This window comes from Pelobates fuscus, chromosome 13 (assembly GCF_036172605.1).
Source record: "Pelobates fuscus isolate aPelFus1 chromosome 13, aPelFus1.pri, whole genome shotgun sequence".
In the NCBI taxonomy this organism is placed as follows: Eukaryota; Metazoa; Chordata; class Amphibia; order Anura; family Pelobatidae; genus Pelobates; species Pelobates fuscus.
The window spans coordinates 23,570,722-23,593,826 of NC_086329.1; the positions used below are offsets into that span (position 1 = coordinate 23,570,722).

The 23,105-nt window shown below is 41.0% G+C and overlaps 1 protein-coding gene across 1 annotated transcript in view; it reads right to left on the reverse strand.

The window, feature by feature from the left end:
• The window catches only part of TTC6 (tetratricopeptide repeat domain 6), a 114,974-nt gene that overhangs the window by 19,486 nt on the left and 72,383 nt on the right, over nt 1-23,105 (reverse strand). Inside the window, exons 24-28 of the mRNA XM_063440471.1 lie at nt 22,238-22,378; nt 15,022-15,135; nt 12,840-12,959; nt 10,755-10,828; nt 7,475-7,685 (exon numbers count right to left, since the gene is read on the reverse strand). Of these exons, the coding sequence (XP_063296541.1) occupies nt 7,475-7,685; nt 10,755-10,828; nt 12,840-12,959; nt 15,022-15,135; nt 22,238-22,378 (660 nt within the window). The remainder of the gene's footprint in view (nt 1-7,474; nt 7,686-10,754; nt 10,829-12,839; nt 12,960-15,021; nt 15,136-22,237; nt 22,379-23,105) is intronic.

Consider the following 23,105-nt stretch of genomic DNA (forward strand, 5'->3'; position numbering starts at 1 on the left):
GTATTTTAAAATTAAAATATATATATTGATATCAAAATACATGTAGAACGAAATAATATATATATCTATATACATAAGTATATACGTATATATCACTATGTATATACCTATATATAAATAAAAATAATTAAAAAAAATTATATACATATATATACACACATATATATATACACACATATATATAATAATTCTACGCATATATTTATGTAATAATTTTACATAATTAGGTCATTTTATTAATTACAATTTGCAGGACCTGCCTGCCAACCCAGGCCAAAAGTTCAGGGAATTACATTGTCTAGCACTATATTTAACTCTGTAACTTTCCAAGACACCATGAAACCTGTACATGGGGGGTACTGTTTTACTCGGAAGACTTCGCTGAACACAAATATTAGTGTTTCAAAACAGTAAAATATATTACAACGACGATATCGTCAGTGACAGTGACATTTTTTGCATTTTTCACACACAAATGGCACTTACACCGACGATATAATTGTTGTGATACGTTTTACTGTTTTGAAACACTAATATTTGTGTTCAGCGAAGTCTCCTGAGTATAACAGTACCCCTCATGTACAGGTTTTATGGTGTTTTCAAAAGTTACAGAGTCAAATATAAGGTTTGCGTTTCAGTTTTTTCACATTAAAATTCGCCAGGTTGCCTTTGAGACCGTATGGTAGCCCAGGAATGAAAATTATCCCCATGATGGCATACCATTTGCAATAGTAGACAACCCAGGGTATTGCAAATAGGGTATGTTCAGTTTTTTTAGTAGCCACTTAGTCACAAACACTGGCCAAATTTGCGTTCAAATTAGTTTTTTGCATTTTCAAATATTAACACTAACTTTGGCCAGTGTTTGTGACCAAGTGGCTACTAAAAAAGACTGGACATACTCAATTTGCAATACCTTAGGTTGTCTACTTTTGCAAATGGTATGCCATCATGGGGGTAATTCTTATTTCTGGGCTACCATATGGTCTCAAAGGCAACGTAACCAATCTGGCGAATTTCAATGTAAAAAAACTGAAATATGTAACACGCTATATTTGACCCTGTAACTTCCCAAAACACCATAAAACCTGTACATATGGGGTACTGTTTTACACGCGAGACATCGCTGAATACAAATATGTGTATTGTATTGCAGTAAAAGCAAACAGTATTATGACATTCACAGTTAGAATGTCACGTAGAACTAAAAAAATGTAAAAAATTCTTATTTTCTCCCATTTTTTAAATATTTTTTTCATATTAAATTATGTTCCATACCTAAATATTTGATGTTAAACGAAAGCCCCGTTTCCCCTGAATAAAATGATATATAATAATGGGGGGTGCATTTAATATGAAAGAGGTGAATTATGGTTGGACAGACATATAGCGCAAATGCCAGGTTTTGTTTACGTTTTTTTGGATCACAACTTGTACATTTGGCTGCGGTCTTAAGGGGTTAAATAAAGTAAGGGTTTTGTTTTGGTTTTTTTTAACGTGAAAAAAAAAAAAACACGCCACAAGTACCGTCATATTTTGTAATTTTTTTATTTTTGCTGTGCAAGTAAAGATACAGGCTGGCCTGCAGTGCCACAACAGCATTAGCAGGCAACATGTGTTACATGACAATATAGTGAAATGGCATTTGGCAATTCTGCACAATGTTTTGATAAAGAATAATCATGTTAGGAAAACATGTCTAACTCTTGTGTATACGCTGCAGTGACGATAGGCAAGACACGGTTGGAACTGTCTAAGTAATAAACGTTGTTTTACATGCTAGGCAGACAGAATATATTGTAAGGATCACTGGAGCTGAGCAGATCGCTGTAATATCACATAAAGCTGTGCGAGACTAAGCAGGAGAAGTGGTTAGGGAAAACAAAGTGGCTTCAGTGGGTGTCAGAGAAGTTAGGATTATTTTCCTGCAAGTGGTAACCTAAACGCTGCAGACTCTTGTATATCCCTTGCTTTGTTAGGCTGTGAGTGCCTCTGTGTTTACATAGATTGCCTTGATAGAGTCGCTGGAGACTTATAGTCTGTTAAGCGATGATACAGCGGGTCTGAATAGGCAAAATGATATAAGTCCACAGTCTCTTGCAGGTATCCCCAGGGACTAATCTGGGTGGCGTTAGAGCTTCCCTTTCCAGGCCTGTTAGTCATCTGACTGCAATGCTTGGCAGGCTTAGTAGCTGTTTGCCGTGTGGATCCACTTTGCGTGTATTCCCAACTCCACTCCAGGGGTCGTGTGTTTCAGACCGAGGATCCATTAACTCTCACAGTCGTGAGCTCTCCCCAGCGGACATAAACAGTGGGCTCGCCGCTGGACTTGGTTTGTGGTCTTCGTGGTGTGACTTCTCCCCACTGGAGCTCCATAAAGCATGAGCCGTTAGTAATGCGCTCGGAGCCGCCGCCATCTTGTAAGGTAGGCCTTGTGAGTTCAGGGCCACCTAGTCTCCCCACATCTCAAACTCTCCTCAGTGGGGACCGGGATAACCCCCAGGGCCCACAGGTGGGGAAACAGGAACGGCAGGCATCTAAGTGGTAGATGGGAAAAGAGGCAGGGCAGCGGCTGTCCACTCCGCTATCCTCCCGAGTCGGGCGCAACCTCCGAAGCTTCGTGCTTCCCTCCGGGGATTCAAAACTCCCTATCTCGGGTTCTGCCACCTCTTTCACCGCCATGTGGATGTCTTGTAGGCTCATTTTCTGTACCAGAGCTGCAAATTATAGCCTAAGAGGCCAGATTTCTCCAGAGCCTCTCCTGTATGCGACCGGTCAGCATGGCGGTCCAACCCCCACCCCCCCACCTCTCCCCCACTGTCATATTTTTTTCAAGTAAAAAATGTATTCAAGTGCCTTGTACAATGGGTCAAAGATTTGATTACTAGAGAATACATTACCACAAGTGGCGCATGTCAGTTTGCAATTCACAGGGAATTGCCTTGAGATGCACTTGTCAGCAGTTGCATCCCAACTTGTGGACAAGTAACCATGGGAACGTAATCCTCAAAATGGCTACTCTAACAGTTTGGTTGTGTGTTCTTCCTTAATTCATACAGGAAAATAATGGGTTTCTCTGTCTTTTTACATGCTAAGTAATGTTCCGGGTCTTCGTTAAAGTATAAATGGTATGTAGTTGCAGTTGAGGTTAAATGAATGTAGAAATATTTTTATTGTGAATGCCTTTTTATCAAATCCTACCTTTTATTCTAATTGTGCCTTATACAGCAGGCAGTCTTTGAAAGCATGAATTCCGTGCACATTATCACTGGTGCCGGGTGGGTTTTGTCTAATTATTCTCTGTGAAAGACATAAACGGAAGGATTCTACAGCTAGAGAAATGCTGCTCTAGGTAGTCATGTATAACGTGTAGTTCTGCTCACAGAACGCTCGACTATTTGTTTTAATAATAATCTACCCAGATAACTTAAATCATGAAGAATCATTTCTAAGCCAGAGATGTTTGTATTTTTTCTGCATAAAAATGTACCAAACTAACCCTGTCTGCATTCTCCTCAATGCCACATTTATTGTTCTCATTTTTCTCAAGCGCTGTGCTCTGCTCCATTTGCGAATAGTACCGTTGGACTCCATTATTTGATATCTGCCAGTACTTTGCTGCCCACGAGCAATGTGTCATTATTATTATTTGTCCCATTCTTTATTTTAAGTTAGACAGCAGGAGATACAATATTTATTAAGAACATAGGTACTCCTAGCATCATCTATTCCTGCAGTCTGTGTCATTATTTAACTGTAATTCTTGGCAAGCATTCTCTGTATCATTATAGGGTGCAATTAGCACACAGCCAGGTAGTTTCTAAGAAATTCACTGCAATCTCTCTCATACTATTCACTTCCAATCTGTTACTGTGAGAGCTTACTTTCTGTTCTCTGTTGTGATCAGGTTTGTGTGGCTACCATTGTTCGTCTTTGACAGTGGCTATTTTAATCATTTATACTCCTTTGTTGCATGCAACAACATTTTGGTTTCATTTTTTTCCAATATCTCTATCCGTGGCATAATCCTGTGAGCTGTAATTTAAAGGGGACACTATAGACACCCAGACCATTTCAGCTCATTGAAGTGGTCTGGGTGCAGTGTCCCTCTCACATTTAGTCCTGCAATGTAAATCAGTTTTAGAGCACTATAGTGTCCCTTTAAGCTAAAGTGGTGGTGGTGTTGTTTTTTTTGTGTGTGGATTTTTCTCCGTCCCAGTCATCATGACAGCCAGGAAACCTCTCCAAGCAAAGCGTCTGCTTCTTCTTAATTCTCCATTACGATTAGCATAAGAAACTGATACCCATGTCCTCCATACAGAATGCAGGCAAAGCTACATGTTATGTTTCTGTTTTCCTAAGCACACACGTCACCTTGATAATAGACCTTATTTTAGATTTATTAACCATGTATTGGCTTCACTTTCTATCCTGAAGAGGATCTGGAATAGGCTGCCTGTTTTGTCTCCTTCCAGTTACATGGCACATCAGGCAAATCTTTTTATTTATTTTTTGCTTCGGTTGGGATGCATGCCACCACAACACCATCGCAGGATGCACAGCATAGTGACTGCTGCTGATTTGGTGCCCACAAAGAGAAGCCAGTAGATGTTGATGTTTTTCATTAACTAATTGATGCATAAGAAAGAGGACCCACTTTCGGTGTTCTATCAAATTTCCCTACCCGTGAAAATCCCCGATACAGGTCACTTCCAAGGAGGGGAACCAGCTGGAGTCTGTGCTGCACATGCGAGCACTCCAGCTGGAGTAGGAAAATCTGATAGAGGCTCTGTGGAGGAGTACCTCCACAGCAGGGTCATGGAAGGTAAGTAAAGCTAGTTTTACACTTTCATTATAGTTAGTGCATTCAATAAGCTTAGGACATGGGACTGTAAGATATTTTTTTTTTTTTGTCAATCTTTGTTTTTTATTGAAGCATAAATGGAACATGTATTACAACAGTACAATTGTGACATTGTCAATACAAGCGTAAATGTGGCATCACACGAGCAATATCATTTGTTGACAAGGAAGCATTTGTAGCTCAATAGGACTTTAAAGTTACATCAACCAATTGTACGGAGTCACTGAGAGATTAAACATGCCTCTTTTTTGTTTTGTAAAGTGAAACAGCATATTATGTTAGATGTGAGAAAATAAGACACTTATGCAACACTACACATTCATGTCACGTATCCCCCTGGGCACGCTATTGCTTAATTTTCTCTGTCTGTCTCAGGGTTGTAACGTCTGGGTGTGTCTGCTCAGCACAGAGTGGGGCAACTGCCCAAGGTTTGGGTAGCGAGTAGCTGTCACTTAGTCGCAGTGGTCAATCGTCATCATCATACAGGCCCAGGTTGGCTGGAAGGCGCTCTGGGGAAGGGTAACCTATCTGCGTTCCCCATAGCGCTGGAACGGGTGGGGGGTCGGTCTCAATATGCTCAGTGCAGGACTTATCGTCCGCAGCTCCCCCGGGTAAGATATTTTAACCTCTCTCCCACTTTATTCTATTCCTTACCCTAATGGTTAGAATAAAGTTTGACATAATTCAGTATTTAATGTCATTCCCGTAATGTGAAAAATCACTTCATAAAAACAACCCCCTAAATCTCACCCTAATTTGAACCCTAACATTTACCCTAACTGTCCCATATACTAAGCTTATTGAATTTACTAACTATAATGAAAGTGTAAAATTAGCTTTACTTACCTTCCAGTACCTTGCTGTGTTACTTACCTTCCAGGACCTTGCTGTGGAGGAGTTCCCAGGACATGCTCAGAGCCTCTATCAGATTTCCCTACCCCAGCTGGAGTGCTAGCACGCATGTGGAGCACAGGATCCAGCTGATTCCCCTCACCGGATGTTACCAGGGTAGGGGATATTCACAGGGTAGGGAATTTTGATAGAACACCTGAAAATAGAAGTAAATAAATGCCCTTAAAGGGACACTGTAGACACCCAGAAACTGCAATAATTACATTGCAGGACTAAGACTGCCTGTAGTTGCTATCAGTCAGACAGTCACTAAAGGCACTTCCTGGTGGCTAGCTGACTTTTGGTGACACGGTCTGCATGAGGACACCCAGTGTCTGTTAAATCCCTAAAGGAAAGCATTGCGCAGTGCTGTTTTATTGGGAGGGTCAAATGCGCTCTCCACGCAAGAGCATCCTGTTGGGTGACATCGGGTAAAGGCGGAGCTCTGACCCAGCGCCAAAGGATATCGGTGCTGGAATAAGGTAAGTACAGTAAGGGTTTATTAACCCCCTACACTGCCAGGGAGGGGAGCCAGGGGGGGAGCATAATACATATTTGTATTCCTAGTACTATAATATCGTGACATTGTGAAGGTCCCGTGTCTCATTCTTTTCTCAATTCTAAGACTTCTAGTGTGCAAAGGACAGGATAAGACGTTATGAAGCCTCTGAATCACTCTTCACCTTCTCTATAGAGGAGGTATTATTTTTAAACCATATAAGCAGTGCCACCAACAGGGGGTTACAGGCAGTACCCTGGTAAAGTGCCCGGTCCAGCTCAGTGGCCTGCATGAAACCGTGTAGTGCTTACTTGCCTTGTTGGGGCGATAACAATATCACCCAGAACCAGACTGAATTAGCCAGCGGCATGACAGAGTGCCCTTTATAACATGCTCTCAGGCAGCAGAGCTGGAGGATATCGCTTCTTCCACACAGCATTACCATGGACCTGCACTAACTGGCAGCTGAGGCTCAATGCATGTGGCATTTTATATTGCTGTCCTCAGTCTCTCAAAGTGCGCTGCCATGGGCCAGATTGTAAGCTGCAATACTCATCATATTATAGTATAAAATTATTTTGAGGTGCCAGTTGTCATTTAAGCCTATTGAGCGTAGGACTTATCATTTTTGGTTGCACCACCTTAAGTCTACAGAGTGTACATCATCATTCCTAGACTATCAGGGCTCTGTATATTTTATGTATACTTTTTTCAACCTTTCCATGTGGTAATGTGTGTGTTCTTCATTTTCTACCAGAGGCCTGGGGGTGCTGTGCAGTATCTTAGGTGCTCCTATAAGTGCACTTTTCTGGACAGATGTGCCAGATGTTCCACTCCCCCAACTAATGGGTTACTCATATCACAACAGGGACTATCACTGCCTGCACTTTCCAGCTGCCTGACTGGCACAGCAGACCCAATGAGAGGGCTACATGGAACCATGGGAAGTTTCATACCATCATCTTTCTTCACCAACACACCCTCATCGTCAAGAGGGGCCTCGTGTCACACTGGATATTATATATTATAGGTATGGGAGTTTCCCCCTCCTCAGGGCTCATTCATGTTCTTTTGTGTAGTCCACCTAATTCCAGTTATGACACTAGGTAATATACTTATTGTACATACTGACTCATACCCATTATATTTAATTTCTACTGAAGGGATTAATATTGCGTGAACCAAGTGTTAATGTGATTGGAAAAATTGTCACAACGTACCTGTAAATTGTAACCCAGACAAATCCGAGCTGCAATACACTTGGGACTTAAATGGAGAGCCTTAATAAAATCTCGCAGAGCGTGCTTTGTGGCGTTCGTGTGACCATATTCAAGATAAGCATTTCCACGACCAATGTATGCTTCAGGTGACAATGGATTTAATTTCAGCATCTGGTTAAATGCTTGAACAGCTTCTTTGTACTCCTGCAGCCTGAGAGGAATGATGGGTATATGATCAACTTTTCTGGTTGCAAATATTCATTACAGCAGTGGTTGTTAACCTTTCTAACTTGGCAACCCATTTTTACGGGGTTGCTATAAACACAAAAACAAATGTAGCTTAATGAGCAGTGTCATAAATCAGTTCTCAGCTATTTAGAAGTTAAATCACTTTGTTTATGCAGCCATAACCACCCCTCCTTTAAAAAAAAGTAGTTACACCCCCCCCCCCCCCACACACACACACACACACACACACACACACACACACACACACACACACACACACAGATCTTGTTATGCAGTGATTTTACTCAAAAAACGCTTATTCCCTGCTCTGTTAATTGAACTTTACTCACACACAGAAGGCTGCTGCTGGCAATCAACAGAGCAGGAGATAAGAACTTCTACATTAAACACACTGTGTAAAACAAGACGTTTAAAATGTAGACCTGTTTTTCTAAAGAGTGACTAGGGAGGCTGTGTGAGTCAAAGCTAGGAGAGGTGCGGCTAGGGCTGTATAAGCAAACTCTTAAATGAAAAAGAATTAGGGAATGACCATTGGTCTATACAAAAAGCGAAAGTTAATTTGGTGCTTAGATTGCCCTTTTAGCTAGCTCATTCAGGTGTCACATAGTTATAATTAAAGGAACTGAATGAGCCAGAATTACCCAGAAGTCATTGGTGCAGTTTGCAGTTTCATAAACAGTTTAACCCCTTCAAGTAAGAAAGAGCCAGTGACCACTGGGCACCAATATAAAATCATTTCAATTAAGTTGTTATGGTACCCATACAGTTCCTTCAGAATACACTGGGAGAATTTTGGGGAACATTTAATTAAGAGCCAACACTGCACTGGTATACGCAATGTCTTCACACTAAACAACTTACTGTGGGTCTGTTTCACAACTCAGAATTTAAATGCAACTGGATTACATGACTAATTATTCCCACCCCTCCATATGTATGCTGCATCTATCCATATTACTTAGATCAACCTTACTCACACCTAGATACAGGACTCATATACACTTACCGTACTTACATACAAGTTACATTTAAACCGAATTAACGTCCCATCTAGATTACATTTTATATTATTTAGCAGTTCTACGATTTTAGATTTTTCTTGAAGAAGAAAACAGAAACAATCTTCACTTTGTGATTTTGAAGCCAAACAATTCATGAAATGTATGGTTTATGGTTTACAGAAACTATAGTAATTTTTGTGCATTGTTTATTATTCAGTGTTTCATATACTGTGAGATAACCCTTATTTACTTTTTCTATTTTATCCCGTCTTTCTTTCAAAGTGCAACATTATATGATAAGAATATTAGATTAGCAAGTAAAATACAATTTAACATCAAATCAGTATTCGTACACTATTACTGGCGTGATGCTAGAGTACTAACTAAACACACTATAAACACACTATACACAACAGAACCACTACATTAAGCTGTAGTTGTTCTAGTCACTATAGTGTCCCTTTAATTTACATCCTAGACATATGAGGCATTTGATAACCAGGACTGATACATGAATCTATGTGAGTTATGTTTCTTTAGTTGCATTTGATGTGTAAAAATTATTATAAGAAAAATTGTGGAAATGTGTTTATTTTTCTATCCCTCCGCCCCCCTCCTTTTTACCATGTTATTTACACTTAGTGTATCAGGTATACAAAACGGATATTTCAAGAAAGCCATTTCTCCCGTTAAAAACAACAATATACAATACTTATGGGGGGCATTTAAAAAGAAATCCTTAAATTACGGTGAAAGAAACAGCACAAATTCTAGGTTTTGTTTTGGTTAGATAAGCTGGACAATACCTGAACCCCTTAAGGATGGAGGTTAAAGTGTTTTGGTGATTAGATCACCCCAAACATAGCAAATTATTCTACGAGAGTCCAGTTCTCTCCACCCTTCCTAAAGCTTAATTTATTCCCTGAATTCCAAACATTATATGCCCATTCCTGTAACTAAATCCCATTGTTACAATTTACCAGATAAGCATGTAATGTTATCCCATGTGATTTAGTTGCGAGTGAGTCAGAATTTCTGCTTTTTTTTTCCCTAGTTATTTTTTTTAATTTAAAGGGACACTAGAGTCACCAAGCAACTATAGCTTAATGTAGCTGTTATGGTGAGCATAATCATTGCCTTCAGGCAGTTTTATGCAAACACTGCCTTTTCAGAGCAAATGCTGTGTTAACATTGCCCCTAGGGACACCTCCAAGTGGCCACTCAGACGCTTCCTGGCTCAGTAGGCATCCCTGCCGTTCAGAGACGCTGAGTTTTCATCATAGAACTGCATTGATTCAATGAATCTCTATGAGGAGGTACTGACTAGCCAAAACAGGGGCGGAGTCAGCGCCGGCAGACCTGCATGGCGCTGAAAATAAAGGGAGTTTTAATTCCTTTTAAGGGGGAAATTTAAGGGCAAAGTGTTTGAAATGCAGACATAGCTGGCTTATAGATTGTTTTGCAGTTCAGCTAGGACGTCCTTAAATTTGATCTTCACTTAGAATGATGGTGAATGACCCTATAACTGTTTGTTTTCAGGCACTGATTGACCCAAGGTGCCTGTGTATGGATGAATGATCCTGTCAGATACTGTACTGCGCAATATGCATACATATTATGTATACATTTTCCAGTACAGTGATGGGCACACTTTACACGCCCTATTTGATGTATCCGAATAGGTTTTCCTGAATTGTTTACATTGACAATATTAAGATGAGCCAAACAGCTGTGTTGACGAAATCTGGTCGACTGAATGAAACAGGGTTTTTGTGCATGTTTTTTTTTTTTTTTTTAAATCTCCCAAACTAAATGTTTCTGCTGTGCTCAAGTCTAATTACAGGTAAGTTTAACTACTTTTTATATAGAGATAGGAAAAGGGGCCCAGTAAATAAAGAACGGGACTCTAACATTAAAATTATACTTCTTATTAATATAAGTGTTCCCTGAAGACTTTGATTTTATGCGTGACTGGTAAACATTACGCAGATGTGGCAGCTGCAGCAGTTTATCTCTGTTTCATTACTTACCTATGGTAGCAGTTTCCTATGACTTGATGAATCTTGATGTCCTCAGGAGTTTTTGTAGCCACAGATTTAAAATCCTGTTGCAAAAATCCAATCAATAGATTAGCTACTGTTAATGCATTTAAATGAGAATACCTATCCATCTAAAGAAGAATGTGCTCGCTCACTATATTGAGTGTGTCTATAGTGAGTTCCAGGAAGGTCGCTCCAGCAATGGAGAGAGTGAGACAGGGGGCAGATGTCTAGTGGGAGATGAGGAGGTTGTGTAAGGAGTTAGCTAAGATTGGTGGCCAGTAGATGTGTAGAGCAGCAAGGAGAGACTGAGAAGATTGTAAACACTTCTTATAATCTACTTTACTGTGTGCCTTTTGATTGTGTTGGAATGTCAACGCCGTCAATACAAGTATCTCACAGATACACACTGATCAACCCCAACATTAAAACCACCTGCCTAATATCATATAGGTCCCCCCTCGTGCTGCCAAAACAGCTCTGATGCATCAAGACATGAACTCCACAAGACCTCTGAACGTGTCCTGTGGTATCTGGCACCAAGACATTAAGAGCAGATCGTGTAAGTTCTGCAAGTTGCGAGGTGGTACATTTTACAAAATGATGTCATTGGGCTTGTTAATGGTCACATTAACACTGTCTAGTTATGGATATTGGTATGGAACTGTCGACGCTTGCGTGAAGAAGTTTGGATGGATTTTTACATTGAGTACTTTAAATCCATCCTATACAATATCATTGGTACTGAATACTTGCATTTTGGATGATCAATATATTAGTACAGTGTCTCTGTGTATCCTTGGTCATTCCACAATTTTGAAAGCAGTGCCCAGAATTTTGAATTTAAGGTGGGGTGTGCTTTGTCTATTATTTATGTAAAAACCTGGACTAGCTATGGAATAGCCTTATATACCCAAACTAATGGGTAAATACTATTATGTTGTTTATGTTTGTCATTGTATGTCAGGCATGGAGAAATGGAAGTCATAAAACGTAGAAGGCTAAATACAACAGAGGTGACCAGAAAGCTCAAAATGTATAAAGAAGGAGGGACAAAAAAGGGCAAACATGGTAATCTAATAAAACATTGAAATCAGTACAAATTATCCTGGGCCAAACAATGTACAGATCCATTGTCATGTCCATTAAACTCCTCATTCATTGAATAGATCCCTGAGTATATTGTATTATGATATAAAGTATATAAAGCAGGTTTAGGATATACATGGGTTAATGAAAATATTTATATTGCTTTGGGCCCACTAAAAATGTAACGCCGCGGCAGATTAACCCCTATATAACAATAAGGTTTGGAAAACGGTACCTGGGCAGTTTGTTACATATTAATGTACTCCAGAACACAAACTGCCAACTCTGCCCTGTGTATTGGGGAAGGCCAGCAGCCAAGCCTGGCAATAAGGATGTAGTAGGTATGTAGGGTAGAACAAAATAAAGAGTGCTCAAATGTTCTGATATTGAAGAGATTGAAGCTTCAGTTTGAATGGAAGGTGTTTGGGGGGGAAAAGTGCTAAGAAGATGATGGATTAGAAGAATAGAAATGAAATGGATGGGGGTAATGCACTGAATAACAGCACCAGTTATGGATATTTTGGATGATTTCAGTTACATCTGGAAAGAAATGAGTACTGAGGGCAGTGTGGAAACAGACAGGGGCTGTCAATACTGGCCAAACCATGGATAAAGCACTGTATTATTTTATTATACTGTCCTGCAGTATATTTGGAGTATTCCTTTTCTTGCAAGGCATACTCTGAAACTATTTGTATGCTTTTTGGCTAAATAATTTAAAATTATAATTATAGTCCATGCTTGGTGCCCAAAGCAATGACAGACTAATCTTATGTGAATATAACTAAGGTATTATTTACTAAACAGTCAATTGAAACCCAAAGTTTAGCTGGAGCATTGTCACAATACTTTTATTTTATCCTAAAATATGAAATTCATTCACTGCAAATTGTTGTTCAGTAGATGAACCCCAATGTTTCATTTAACTCTGTCCTCAAGGTACAATGCTGGTTTTCAGACATTTAATAAACTAAAGCACTACCTCACCTCTAAAGCATTTGCATAGTCACAAAGTTCATAATAAAGTAAGCCACGGTTCACCAGGACCTTGATCTCCGTTTCCTTCCATCCTCCCAGAAGTAGCACAATGCCATAATCTGTGAGGGCCTGAAAGATGTAACAACAATGAACACAAATCCATCTAGTCACATTGAATTAATCTGTAACCAAGTGAACTTTCAGTATGGTGGTAACATGTTTTCAGAGATTTAGATTTGTTGTTTGTTTTTGTTTTCTTTAAACCAGTGATCACTTAAATTATGAGTTTTACATCATATCCGATTTACCCCCAGATGGCCTAGAATGGATGATGAATATTGAGATGCATCATTATAGTGGAAGAAGACTCCAAACCTCTTTGAGGTCACTTTTCACATTTGGGGCTAGCCTCCATCTTGGTACCCATACTGTGTTTACAAAATATTTGTAGAAATTGCAGATATGAATTAAGACAAGCATCTCGCTTAAAGTGGTCACCAAGAAGTAGTGGCAGCTCTAGCACAGGGATTCATTTTGTATGTTTGTATTTGCTTTTGTGTTACACAGCCATGTTACAATGCTGACGCCCACGTGTTCCCTATTAAGGGTTGATAGAGGTTTAGAAAGGTACCCCTCTCTGTCTCATTAGAGATTTTATCTTCTACTTTAGGACAGCAAGGAAAAATGTAAGTGTAGGACTCGCCTAGAGTTTTTGCTTTGACATGGCAAGTGAGCTTACACTTAAATGGCAATTAGAGTTTATTTAAATATGCATAGGGATTTGGGCTAGTGCGCAAGTAACTCTTTTCTTTGGTTTTTATTGTATGTATTAGGGTCCATGGGTACTATAGTCATTGCTGCCACCCAAGAGTAGTGAGGAATATGTTGTTTGTTTGTTTTTTGTATGTTTGTATTCCATGTCTTATGACCACTGCAGCCTATTGCAGTATTAATGATGCAAATAGTATTTAGATGCTCTTTCCCCAGTTTGGGTGGAACCATTTTTTAAGAAGTTTAAAAAAAAACTGGATCTCTCCCAATGCCTACAGCCCAGCCTTGTTAATGTGGAGTTGAACTGTAACTTTGGGCAGCATGATAGGCTGAGAGCAGTAGGGGTCGGTTAGAACAGTGCTGTCAGTTATCAATTCTGACCAAAGTTTAACAGGATAATGTGGAATGTCACTTAGAGTGACAGCCAAGGGGCCACATGTAGGCTTTGGAGAGCCCATATATTTATCAAAATCGATTAAAGGATTTGAGTCAAAACGGGAGACACCACCCACAATCACTTTGCAAAATAAAAAGTACAATGAATTGTAGTACTTTTAGTGCTTAGTGTGACGATTTAATGATTGACCCCCTATGTTGTATAAGAGCAGCTCTGATAATCAGTGAAATACATATTTAGTTAGTACAGGGGTAGGCACAATCTTTTAGTAGTAGTGTGCCAAAATAGGATCTTTAAGTCCCTTGCCTTGACGGTACTATTTAATTTGTTTAATTGAGTTGTGAATGTTGCCGTATTGTACATATTGTGTTATTTACGGGTCCTGCAGTTGCTTTGCAACGTATTTGTGTATTTGTGGGCTGTTATATTATATTTGTTCATGAGTAGTTTTAACGTGTTACATAGTTACATAGCTGAAAAGAGACTTGCATCCATCAAGTTCAGCCTTCCTCACATATGGTTTTGCTGTTGATCCAAAAGAAGGCAAAAAAAAACAGTCTGAAGCGCTTCCAATTTTGCAACAAACTAGGAAAAAATTCCTTCTTGACCCCAAAATGGCAGTCAGATGTCTCCTTGGATCAAGCAGCTATTACCCCACTAATTAGAAATTATATCCCTGTATGTTATGTTTTTGGAAGTATTTATCCAATTGCAGTTTAAACATCTGTATGGACTCTGATAAAACCACCTCTTCAGGCAGAGAATCCTTCTAGTTCTTACTGTAAAACAAACTTTTCATTGCGTTAGATGAAATCTCCTTTCTTCCAGCCTAAATGCGTGACCCTTTGTCCTATGTATACCCTGTTTATGAATAGATTTCCAGATAATGGTTTGTACTGGCCCTGAATATATTAGTATAATGTATTTCTGCGTAACTCACGCTTGTAGTAAGTGTAACAAAGTTTATATCTCTTAAATTCATTTCAAGGTGCAGTGAAGCAATCAATAAAGACCTTTCCGTACCTTGTCATACAGCTTACTCTGATGGTAGCAAACGCCTCTGTTGTAATACACTAGAGAACAGGATGGATCCAACTCAGCCGCTTTGTTTAAATCCTGAATTGCCAATTTATATGCCTGCAATAAGCAAAAAAATTGATTACAATGCAACAGTAAACACAACAACTTATTTAGTTAAAATCATGCACTATTTGTGTATTTTAATGAGATGTTGAAAATCCTTTACAGTTATACAGCTACTGCGTAAAGGAACACTGCGGCAACATAATGACAATCTAAATAAAGTTGTTACGATGCCGGGATGTCCACAGATGCTTTCTTACATGAAGGGGTTAAACTGTTCTCCAGCACCGGATTTCTAATTCCCTGGCTAATGTCAATCAGTAGCTACCCATTCATAAACAACTTTGGTGGCGGAACACAGAATTTGGGATTCAACTGTTCATGAACTGTTCCAGCACCGGACCACTTTGCCCCCCGTCCTTCCGCTATCTGAAATCTTATCAGCGGGCAGATAGTTCAGATTTTTTTTAACCCTCAGAGTTCTCCCCCTCACTACTGATCCACTCCAGCAAACTGTCAATTGATAATTGGAGGATTGAAGGATATTCATAGGGTAGTATAGCCGTCATGGGGAGTCTATTAAGGATGCCACGTGACCGCGTAGTACTGATCTGTATTGAGCATGCATGGGAATTAGATCATGCTGCATACTGTGGGCAGAGGAGGGCAGTCACACTACGTCTCTGCCAGTATGTGGAAAAAGGTTCTGGTACTGCAAATATATCATTTTTTTATATGTTAAAGTAATCTTTATGTTAAATATAATATACCATATTTTTATTTAAATAAGCACTCCAAGCACTATAACCACTACAGCACACTGTTAATTATTAAACCATTGCTAATGGTTTGATGCATTACATGGAGTCAGCCATGTTCCTGTCTCTGCCTTTCGTGTTCATGTGTGAAGAGCCAGCAGATCAAGCTAAGAGCTTCCTTTAGCTCTTCTAAGCTAAGCCCTGCAGTACAAAGCCAGCTCGTTCACTTTCAGCCAATGAGCTTCCAGCAGGACCGGCACATGGAGGGTGGACCCCAGGTAAGAAGTCAAACGGCAAACAGGGCACAACACTAACTTAACCACTGCATTTCTTTATGTCTTTATGCATCTTTAGTTAGGCAGACAGTAGCAAAATAGTGAGTATTGGTGAAGATAACGGATAAAATATATAAGATAAAATATCCTGTCTGTTCAATAGCATGTGCTCTTTCTGCCTAAAGGATTTTCTCTCTGGATATTTTGAAAACATGGTTAAAACAGTACGCATAGGGTCGGATAACAGACATACTGAACAAAGGTGCATAAAGATGACTGTCAAATAGAGGGAGAAGGAAAGATATATTTTCTTAAAAATAAATAAATTAACACTATAATCACCAGAACAACTACAGCTTATTGTATTTGTTCTGGTGAGTATAGTCATTCCCTTCAGGCTTTTTGCAGTAAACACGGTCTTTTCAGAGAAAATGCAGTGTTTACATTACAGCCTAGGGATACCTCCACTGGCCACTCCTTAGATGGCTACTAGAGGAGCTTCCTGGGGCAGTGCTGCATAGTGTGACTGGCATTCAGTGTTTCCTCCCTCTGCTTGCAGACACTGAACATTCAACATAGACTTGCATTAATTCAATTCATCTCTATGGGAAGATGCTGATTGGCCAGGGCTGTGTTTGGCTTTTGCTATTTCTGCCCCTGATCTGCTGCCTTGACAGTCTTAGCCAATCCTATGAGAAAGCATTGTGATTGGCTTTGATCCACACGTCCGACGATGTCAGCCAAGCAGGCAGATCAGGGGCAGAGCCAGCAGCAGCAGGGTATAAAAGTCATATTTAACTATATTTGGGAAGGGGTAGATGGTAGTTTTGACAACATAGGGTCAGGAATACATGATTGTGGGATAAAACTAGTTGGTATATAATAACATAAAGACATTAAAAAATTTATGATAATGTCTCCTTAAACACTGCAGTTGATATTATGGTTTTGACTACACATGCCATTTCATCAGGAAATAAAATTAAATGTATAGGGAAACACGTTCACAAAAGGCCCCTGCAATATTTTAATATCAATGTGTCCCAAAAAAAAAAAGAGGCACTTTTATCTAGAAATCAGTTTTATTCTTAACTGCTTGTAGAGTGCCAGACAGGAGCCCAACATAAGTTATCATGGATCAATATCCATATACAGGTGATACTCGAAAAATTAGAATATCGTGCAAAAGCTCATTTATTTACGTAATGCAACGTAAAAGGGGAAACTAATATATGAGATAGACGCATTACATGCAAAGCAAGATAGTTCAGGCCGTGATTTGTCATAAGTGCGATGATTATGGCTTAAAGCTCATGAAAACCCCAAATCCACAATCTCAGTAAATTAGAATATTGTGAAAAGGTGCAATATTCTAGGCTCACAGTGTCCCACTCTAATCAGCTAAGTAAGCCATAACACAAAAGGATTATCTGAGCCTTTAAATTGTCTCTTAGTATGGTTCAGTAGGAATCACAATCATGGGGAAGACTGCTGACCTGACAGTTGTGCAGAAGACCATCATTGACACCTTCCATAAGGAGGGAAAGCCTCAAAAAGTAATTGCGAAGAAGGTTGGATGTCCCTAAAGTGCTGTATCAAAGCACATTAATAGAAAGTTATGTGGAAGGGAAAAGTGTGGAAGAAAAAAGTGCACAAGCAAGCAGGGATTACCGCAGCCTGGAGAGTAGGGGTGCACCGAAATGAAAATTCGGGGCCGAAACCGAAAATTCAGGATGCCCTTGACCGAAAACCGAAACTGCCTTTTTGCCCAAATACTTTTAAAATACTTTTTTTTTTCTATGATTTTATTAATATAATTCTTTTTCATGATATGAAAAACTACAAGCAAATTTGGTGTCTTTATCAGAAACTTTGAAATATTTCCAAACCGCCGACATTGTAAAGTCACTGAAAGAGGACAATGCCTCAGCTATAGATTAAAAACAAAAGGAAAGTGACTTAAAATATATAAACAGATACATAGATATTATACACACAATGCCACCCAAAGCTGTTAGTTTAAAAAAAATACTAAATTGATGGGGTAAAAGACCTTTAAAATCTGATAAGTGCATTAGGTATTAGCCAGGTATTAGTGCATTATTGCCTTAGTATGTTATTTGTAACGGACCGTTTCAGCAGACAAGGGGTTAAAATCTGTTTAGGTGATAATCCCCTTTCTGAGACACAGGCACAGCTACTGCAGAACACCAAACTCCCGAACTGGATACAAAATAGCACTCCAAACTGGAACCTCACGAATAGCTGCTAGCAGACGAACAGGAAAAGCATACATCAGCTTACACTCCTAGCAATCAGTCTCCAACAGCATACAGTGAATCCCCCCCAAGAACGAGACAAGGCTCCGTGTTGAGGGTCAAGCAGTGGTCTCAGGTCTCACCCAGCCTGCTTTTTATTACAGTTGTGCACATACAGGACACACCCAGGGGGAGGCATAAAACAACCAATCAAGTAACCGTACAACCCACACATCCCCTCCCCTCAGATAAGCAATTAACATAATTATTACATACAGTAAAAATACAGTTTCCACACATACTCGGTAACTTTAAAACCATACATCACATTCACATAAAAATACATATCCACAATCAATCCATTCAGGGGAACAACATATTAAAAAATGGCATGAATCAGACCAGGGGTTCAAAAGTTAGTAAATTATCTTTTAAAACCCCTGTCAGCATGGCTTTCCAGTTTAGACCGGTTTTACAGAGTCTTCTCTCCTGGAGACACAATGGAGAAGTAACCCAATTACCTCCCAGTACAGAGACAGACTCCATTGAGCACATGGGGAAACAAAGACAGTAAAACACTTTAAAATACATAAAGTCCCCTTTTACACATAACACACAGACATTTCACATATCCCCAGATAGCTGGGATCTGGGCGCACAAAACTACCGAATAGCGCGCAGATCCTATTCACACAGTTCAATTGCCATGGAGCTAAAGTCTTTCATTATATAAATAGGCTCCATGGCATAGCTATCTGGGGTATCACCGCTCACACAGGGCAAGTACCGAATGGCCCCACTGTATTTAAAGGGCCAGAATGAGTGACATGCACTCTGTTAGGGCCGAATACGTTTTTTAAAAGGGCCCAATCTCCCAGGGACCATAATCACATGGCAAGAGGCTGGCAAGCAGTCCTCTCCAGGCCCAAGTGGCGAAGGGCACTTCGTCACATTATTTAAAGAAAAAAATAAAATAAATTATAATATAATATTTTATTAATTATATTTATTTACATTTGAGTCTGAGTGCAAGGACTAGTCAGACTCATGGCACTATTTTCAGAAACGGCAAAATGTCGGATGGGCGCGAAAATTGTTAGAGCAATACACTTTATCTTCCTGGAGGCTATCTAAGACACAATTAGCCTCCTGTACAGCAGGGCAATCATCACTTAATAGCGAATAGCAATAGAAAAAAAAAAAGAGAAAATACTTTCTGTGTAAGTGGATTGCTTCCCACAGGATTGGGGATTCTTAGTGAATCTCTTCAATTAATTGTATTAAATGTAATTACTTACCGCAGGCGATGTGGGTAGTTTTACAGCAGGCTGCCCCACTGCTCTCACGGCACGTCTGGCACTTCCGGTTAGAAGGTTGCGCGGCAGCAGTGTGCGGTCTTCTCACAGCGGTACCAGGGCAGATGGTGAGCTACTGGGCAGTGGTGTATACTGGTTTTGTGCTGCCCTAGGCAGGACAAAACTCAGGCGCCCCCCCCCCCCTCCCCTCCCGCGCCACCCCCACCCAACCTTTCCCCCCACCCCGCATTCTAAATACACACACACACACACACTAGCTAACAGAAACACACACACTAGCTAACAGAAACACACACACTAGCTAACAGAAACACACACACACTAACAGACACACACACACACTAACAGACACACACACACACTAACAGACACACACACACACACTAACAGAAACACACACACACTAACAGAAACACACACACACTAACACTCACACTCACTAACAGACACACTCACACTCACTAACAGACAAACACACTCACTAACAGACACACACTCACTTGCAGACACAAACTAGCAGACACAATCACAGGCAAACACACACACTAACAGACACACACTCACAGGCAAACACTAACAGACACACACACTCACTAACAGACACACACACTAACAGGCAAACACACTAACAGACACACTCACTCACAGACACACTCACTCACAGGCAAACACACTAACAGACACACACTAACAGACACACACATTAACACTTTTTTAAAATTTATTTAACACCCCCCCCCACCTTTGGGAATGCTGGGGGGGGGGTCTCTTCCCGTGGCTGCTGGGGGGTGGGGGTCTCTTCCCCTGGCTGCTGGGGGGGGGGGGTCTCTACCCTGGCTGCTGGGCGGTCGGGGTGTCTCTTCCCCTGGCTGCTGGGCGGTCGGGGTGTCTCTTCCCCTGGCTGCTGGGCGGTCGGGGTGTCTCTTCCCCTGGCTGCTGGGCGGTCGGGCGGCACTGACTGGCGGGCGGCTGGCGAGGGAGCACTTCCTCTGAGCTGTCTGCTCAGCTCCCTCGCGCGCCTCAGAGTGAGGCCGGTAGCCGAAATATGACGTCATATTCCGGCTCCCAGCCTCACACTGCGGCGCGCGAGGGAGTTGAGCAGACAGCTCAGAGGAAGTGCTCCCTCGCCAGCCGCCCGCCAGTCAGCGCCACCCGACAGCCCAGCATTTTCTGCAGATATGTGCCAATATCGGCCGAAATGGATTAGGTCCATTTTCGGCAGATACTTTCGGCCGCCGGAATTTCGGTGCACCCCTACTGGAGAGGATTGTCAGGAAAAGGCCATACAAAAGTGTTGGGGACTTTCACAAGGAGTGGACTGAGGCTGGAGTCACTGCATCAAGAGCCACCACACACAGACGGATCCTGGTCATGGGCTTTAGATGTCGTATTCCTCTTGTCAAGCCGCTCCTGAACAACAAACAACTTCAGAAGCGTCTTACCTGGGCTAAAGAAAAACAGACCTGGTCTGTTGCTCAGTGGTCCAAAGTCCTCTTTTATGATGAGAGCAACTTTTGTATCTCATTTGGAAACCAAGGACCCAGAGTCTGGAGGAAGAATGGAGAGGCACACACTGCAAGATGCTTGAAGTCCAGTGTGAAGTTTCCACAGTCTGTGTTAATTTGGAGAGCCATGTCATCTGCTGATGTTGGTCCACTGTGCTTCATTAAGTCCAGGGTCAACAGTCGCAGCCATCCACCAGGAGATTTTGGAGCATTTCATGCTTCCTTCCACAGACAAGCTTTATGGGGATGCTGACTTAATTTTCCAGCAGGACTTGGTACCTGCCCACACTGCCAAAAGCACCGAAGCCTGGTTCAATGACTGTGGGATTACTGTGCTTGATTGACCAGCAAACTCGCCTGACCTGAACCCCATAGAGAATCTATGGGACATTGCCAAGAGAAAGATGAGAGACATGAGACCGAACAATGCAGAAGAGCTGAAGGCCGCTATTGAAGCACCCTGGTCTTCCATGACACCTCAGCAGTGCCACCGGCTGATAGCTTCCATGCCACGCCGCAGTGAGGCAGTAATTGCGGCAAAAGGGGCCCAAACCAAGTACTGAGTCCATATGCATGCTTATACTTTTCAGAGGTCCGATATTGTTCTATGTACACTCCTTGTGTTATTGATTGCATGTAATATTCTAATTTACTGAGATTGTGGATTTGGGGTTTTCATGAGCTGTAAGCCATAATCATCGCACTTATGACAAATCACGGCTTGAACTATCTTGCTTTGCATGTAATGCGTCTATCTCATATATTAGTTTCCCCTTTTACGCTGCATTACTGAAATAAATGAACTTTTGCATAATATTCTAATTTTTCGAGTATCACCTGTAGTACATAGCAGTTGATCTTATTCACAGGTTATATCTTTATAGCAACAGGGATCACCAAGGCAACTACAAATCTCTGATTAATAATACAGTTGCCTTTGGCCAAATTACACGGTATTGTAGAACACTTGTTATCATCTTAAAAGTAGTATATTAAATTCATAAAGGCAATCAATGGGGTTTTAGTTAAAGCTATGTTTCTTACCTTTATGTGATACTTTAAGGCTCCTCTGTATAGGTAAGCTCTTACACTGTCCGGCTGTACTTTAATTGCAGCGTTGCAATTCATAATGGCTTTGGAGTATCTCTTCCTAAATCCATAGAAAGCCGCGCGGCACAAATAGGCCTGCAATAAAATGGAACATTACTGAGAGTAGCAATGAGGAACTAGTGAGCCAAATCCTTAGCAGACACGTTACACGAGAAATGCTCTAATAAATCTCAGTATATTTCAATCAGATATCTGTAGCAACAAAAGCAGTTCACTTTCCACATGTAAACCATTGACTTTCTTCTGGTCAGAAGCATGTTACATTGTTCATTTCACTTCCTAAATCCTTCAGTGAGGAAATGGGGTGCAGTATGTTATGTCATACAGTAAACAATTATTTTAAAGCTGTATTCCTGGCACTATTGCTCCCTGCACAGCCTGGGAACACAAAGAAGCCGTCGTTTCGGTGGCCGACATGCTCACCTCTCCACGAGGCTCACAGGCCGCGCAAGATGGCCGCCAGCGCAGCCCACAGGGCCATAACTCTCCAGTTACCACAGCGGACCCGGATCCTCCAGGCCACAAACAGAGCGATACAGCGCACATACTCACCAAGCTGTCGGAGGTCAGATGCTACCTGGCGGGGGAGATCAACAAAAGCACCCAAGCACTAACGGCGGAAATACATGCTCCGGCGGACCTCGAACACAGAGACAAGACAAACTACTGAACACATTCCTCAATCACACAGGTCTGCTAGACGCCTGGCGCATACAACATCCACACACCAAAGACCACACAACACGTACTTGAGAATTGACAACATATACCTCAATGGAGCCGGAATGTCCAAACTGAGTCA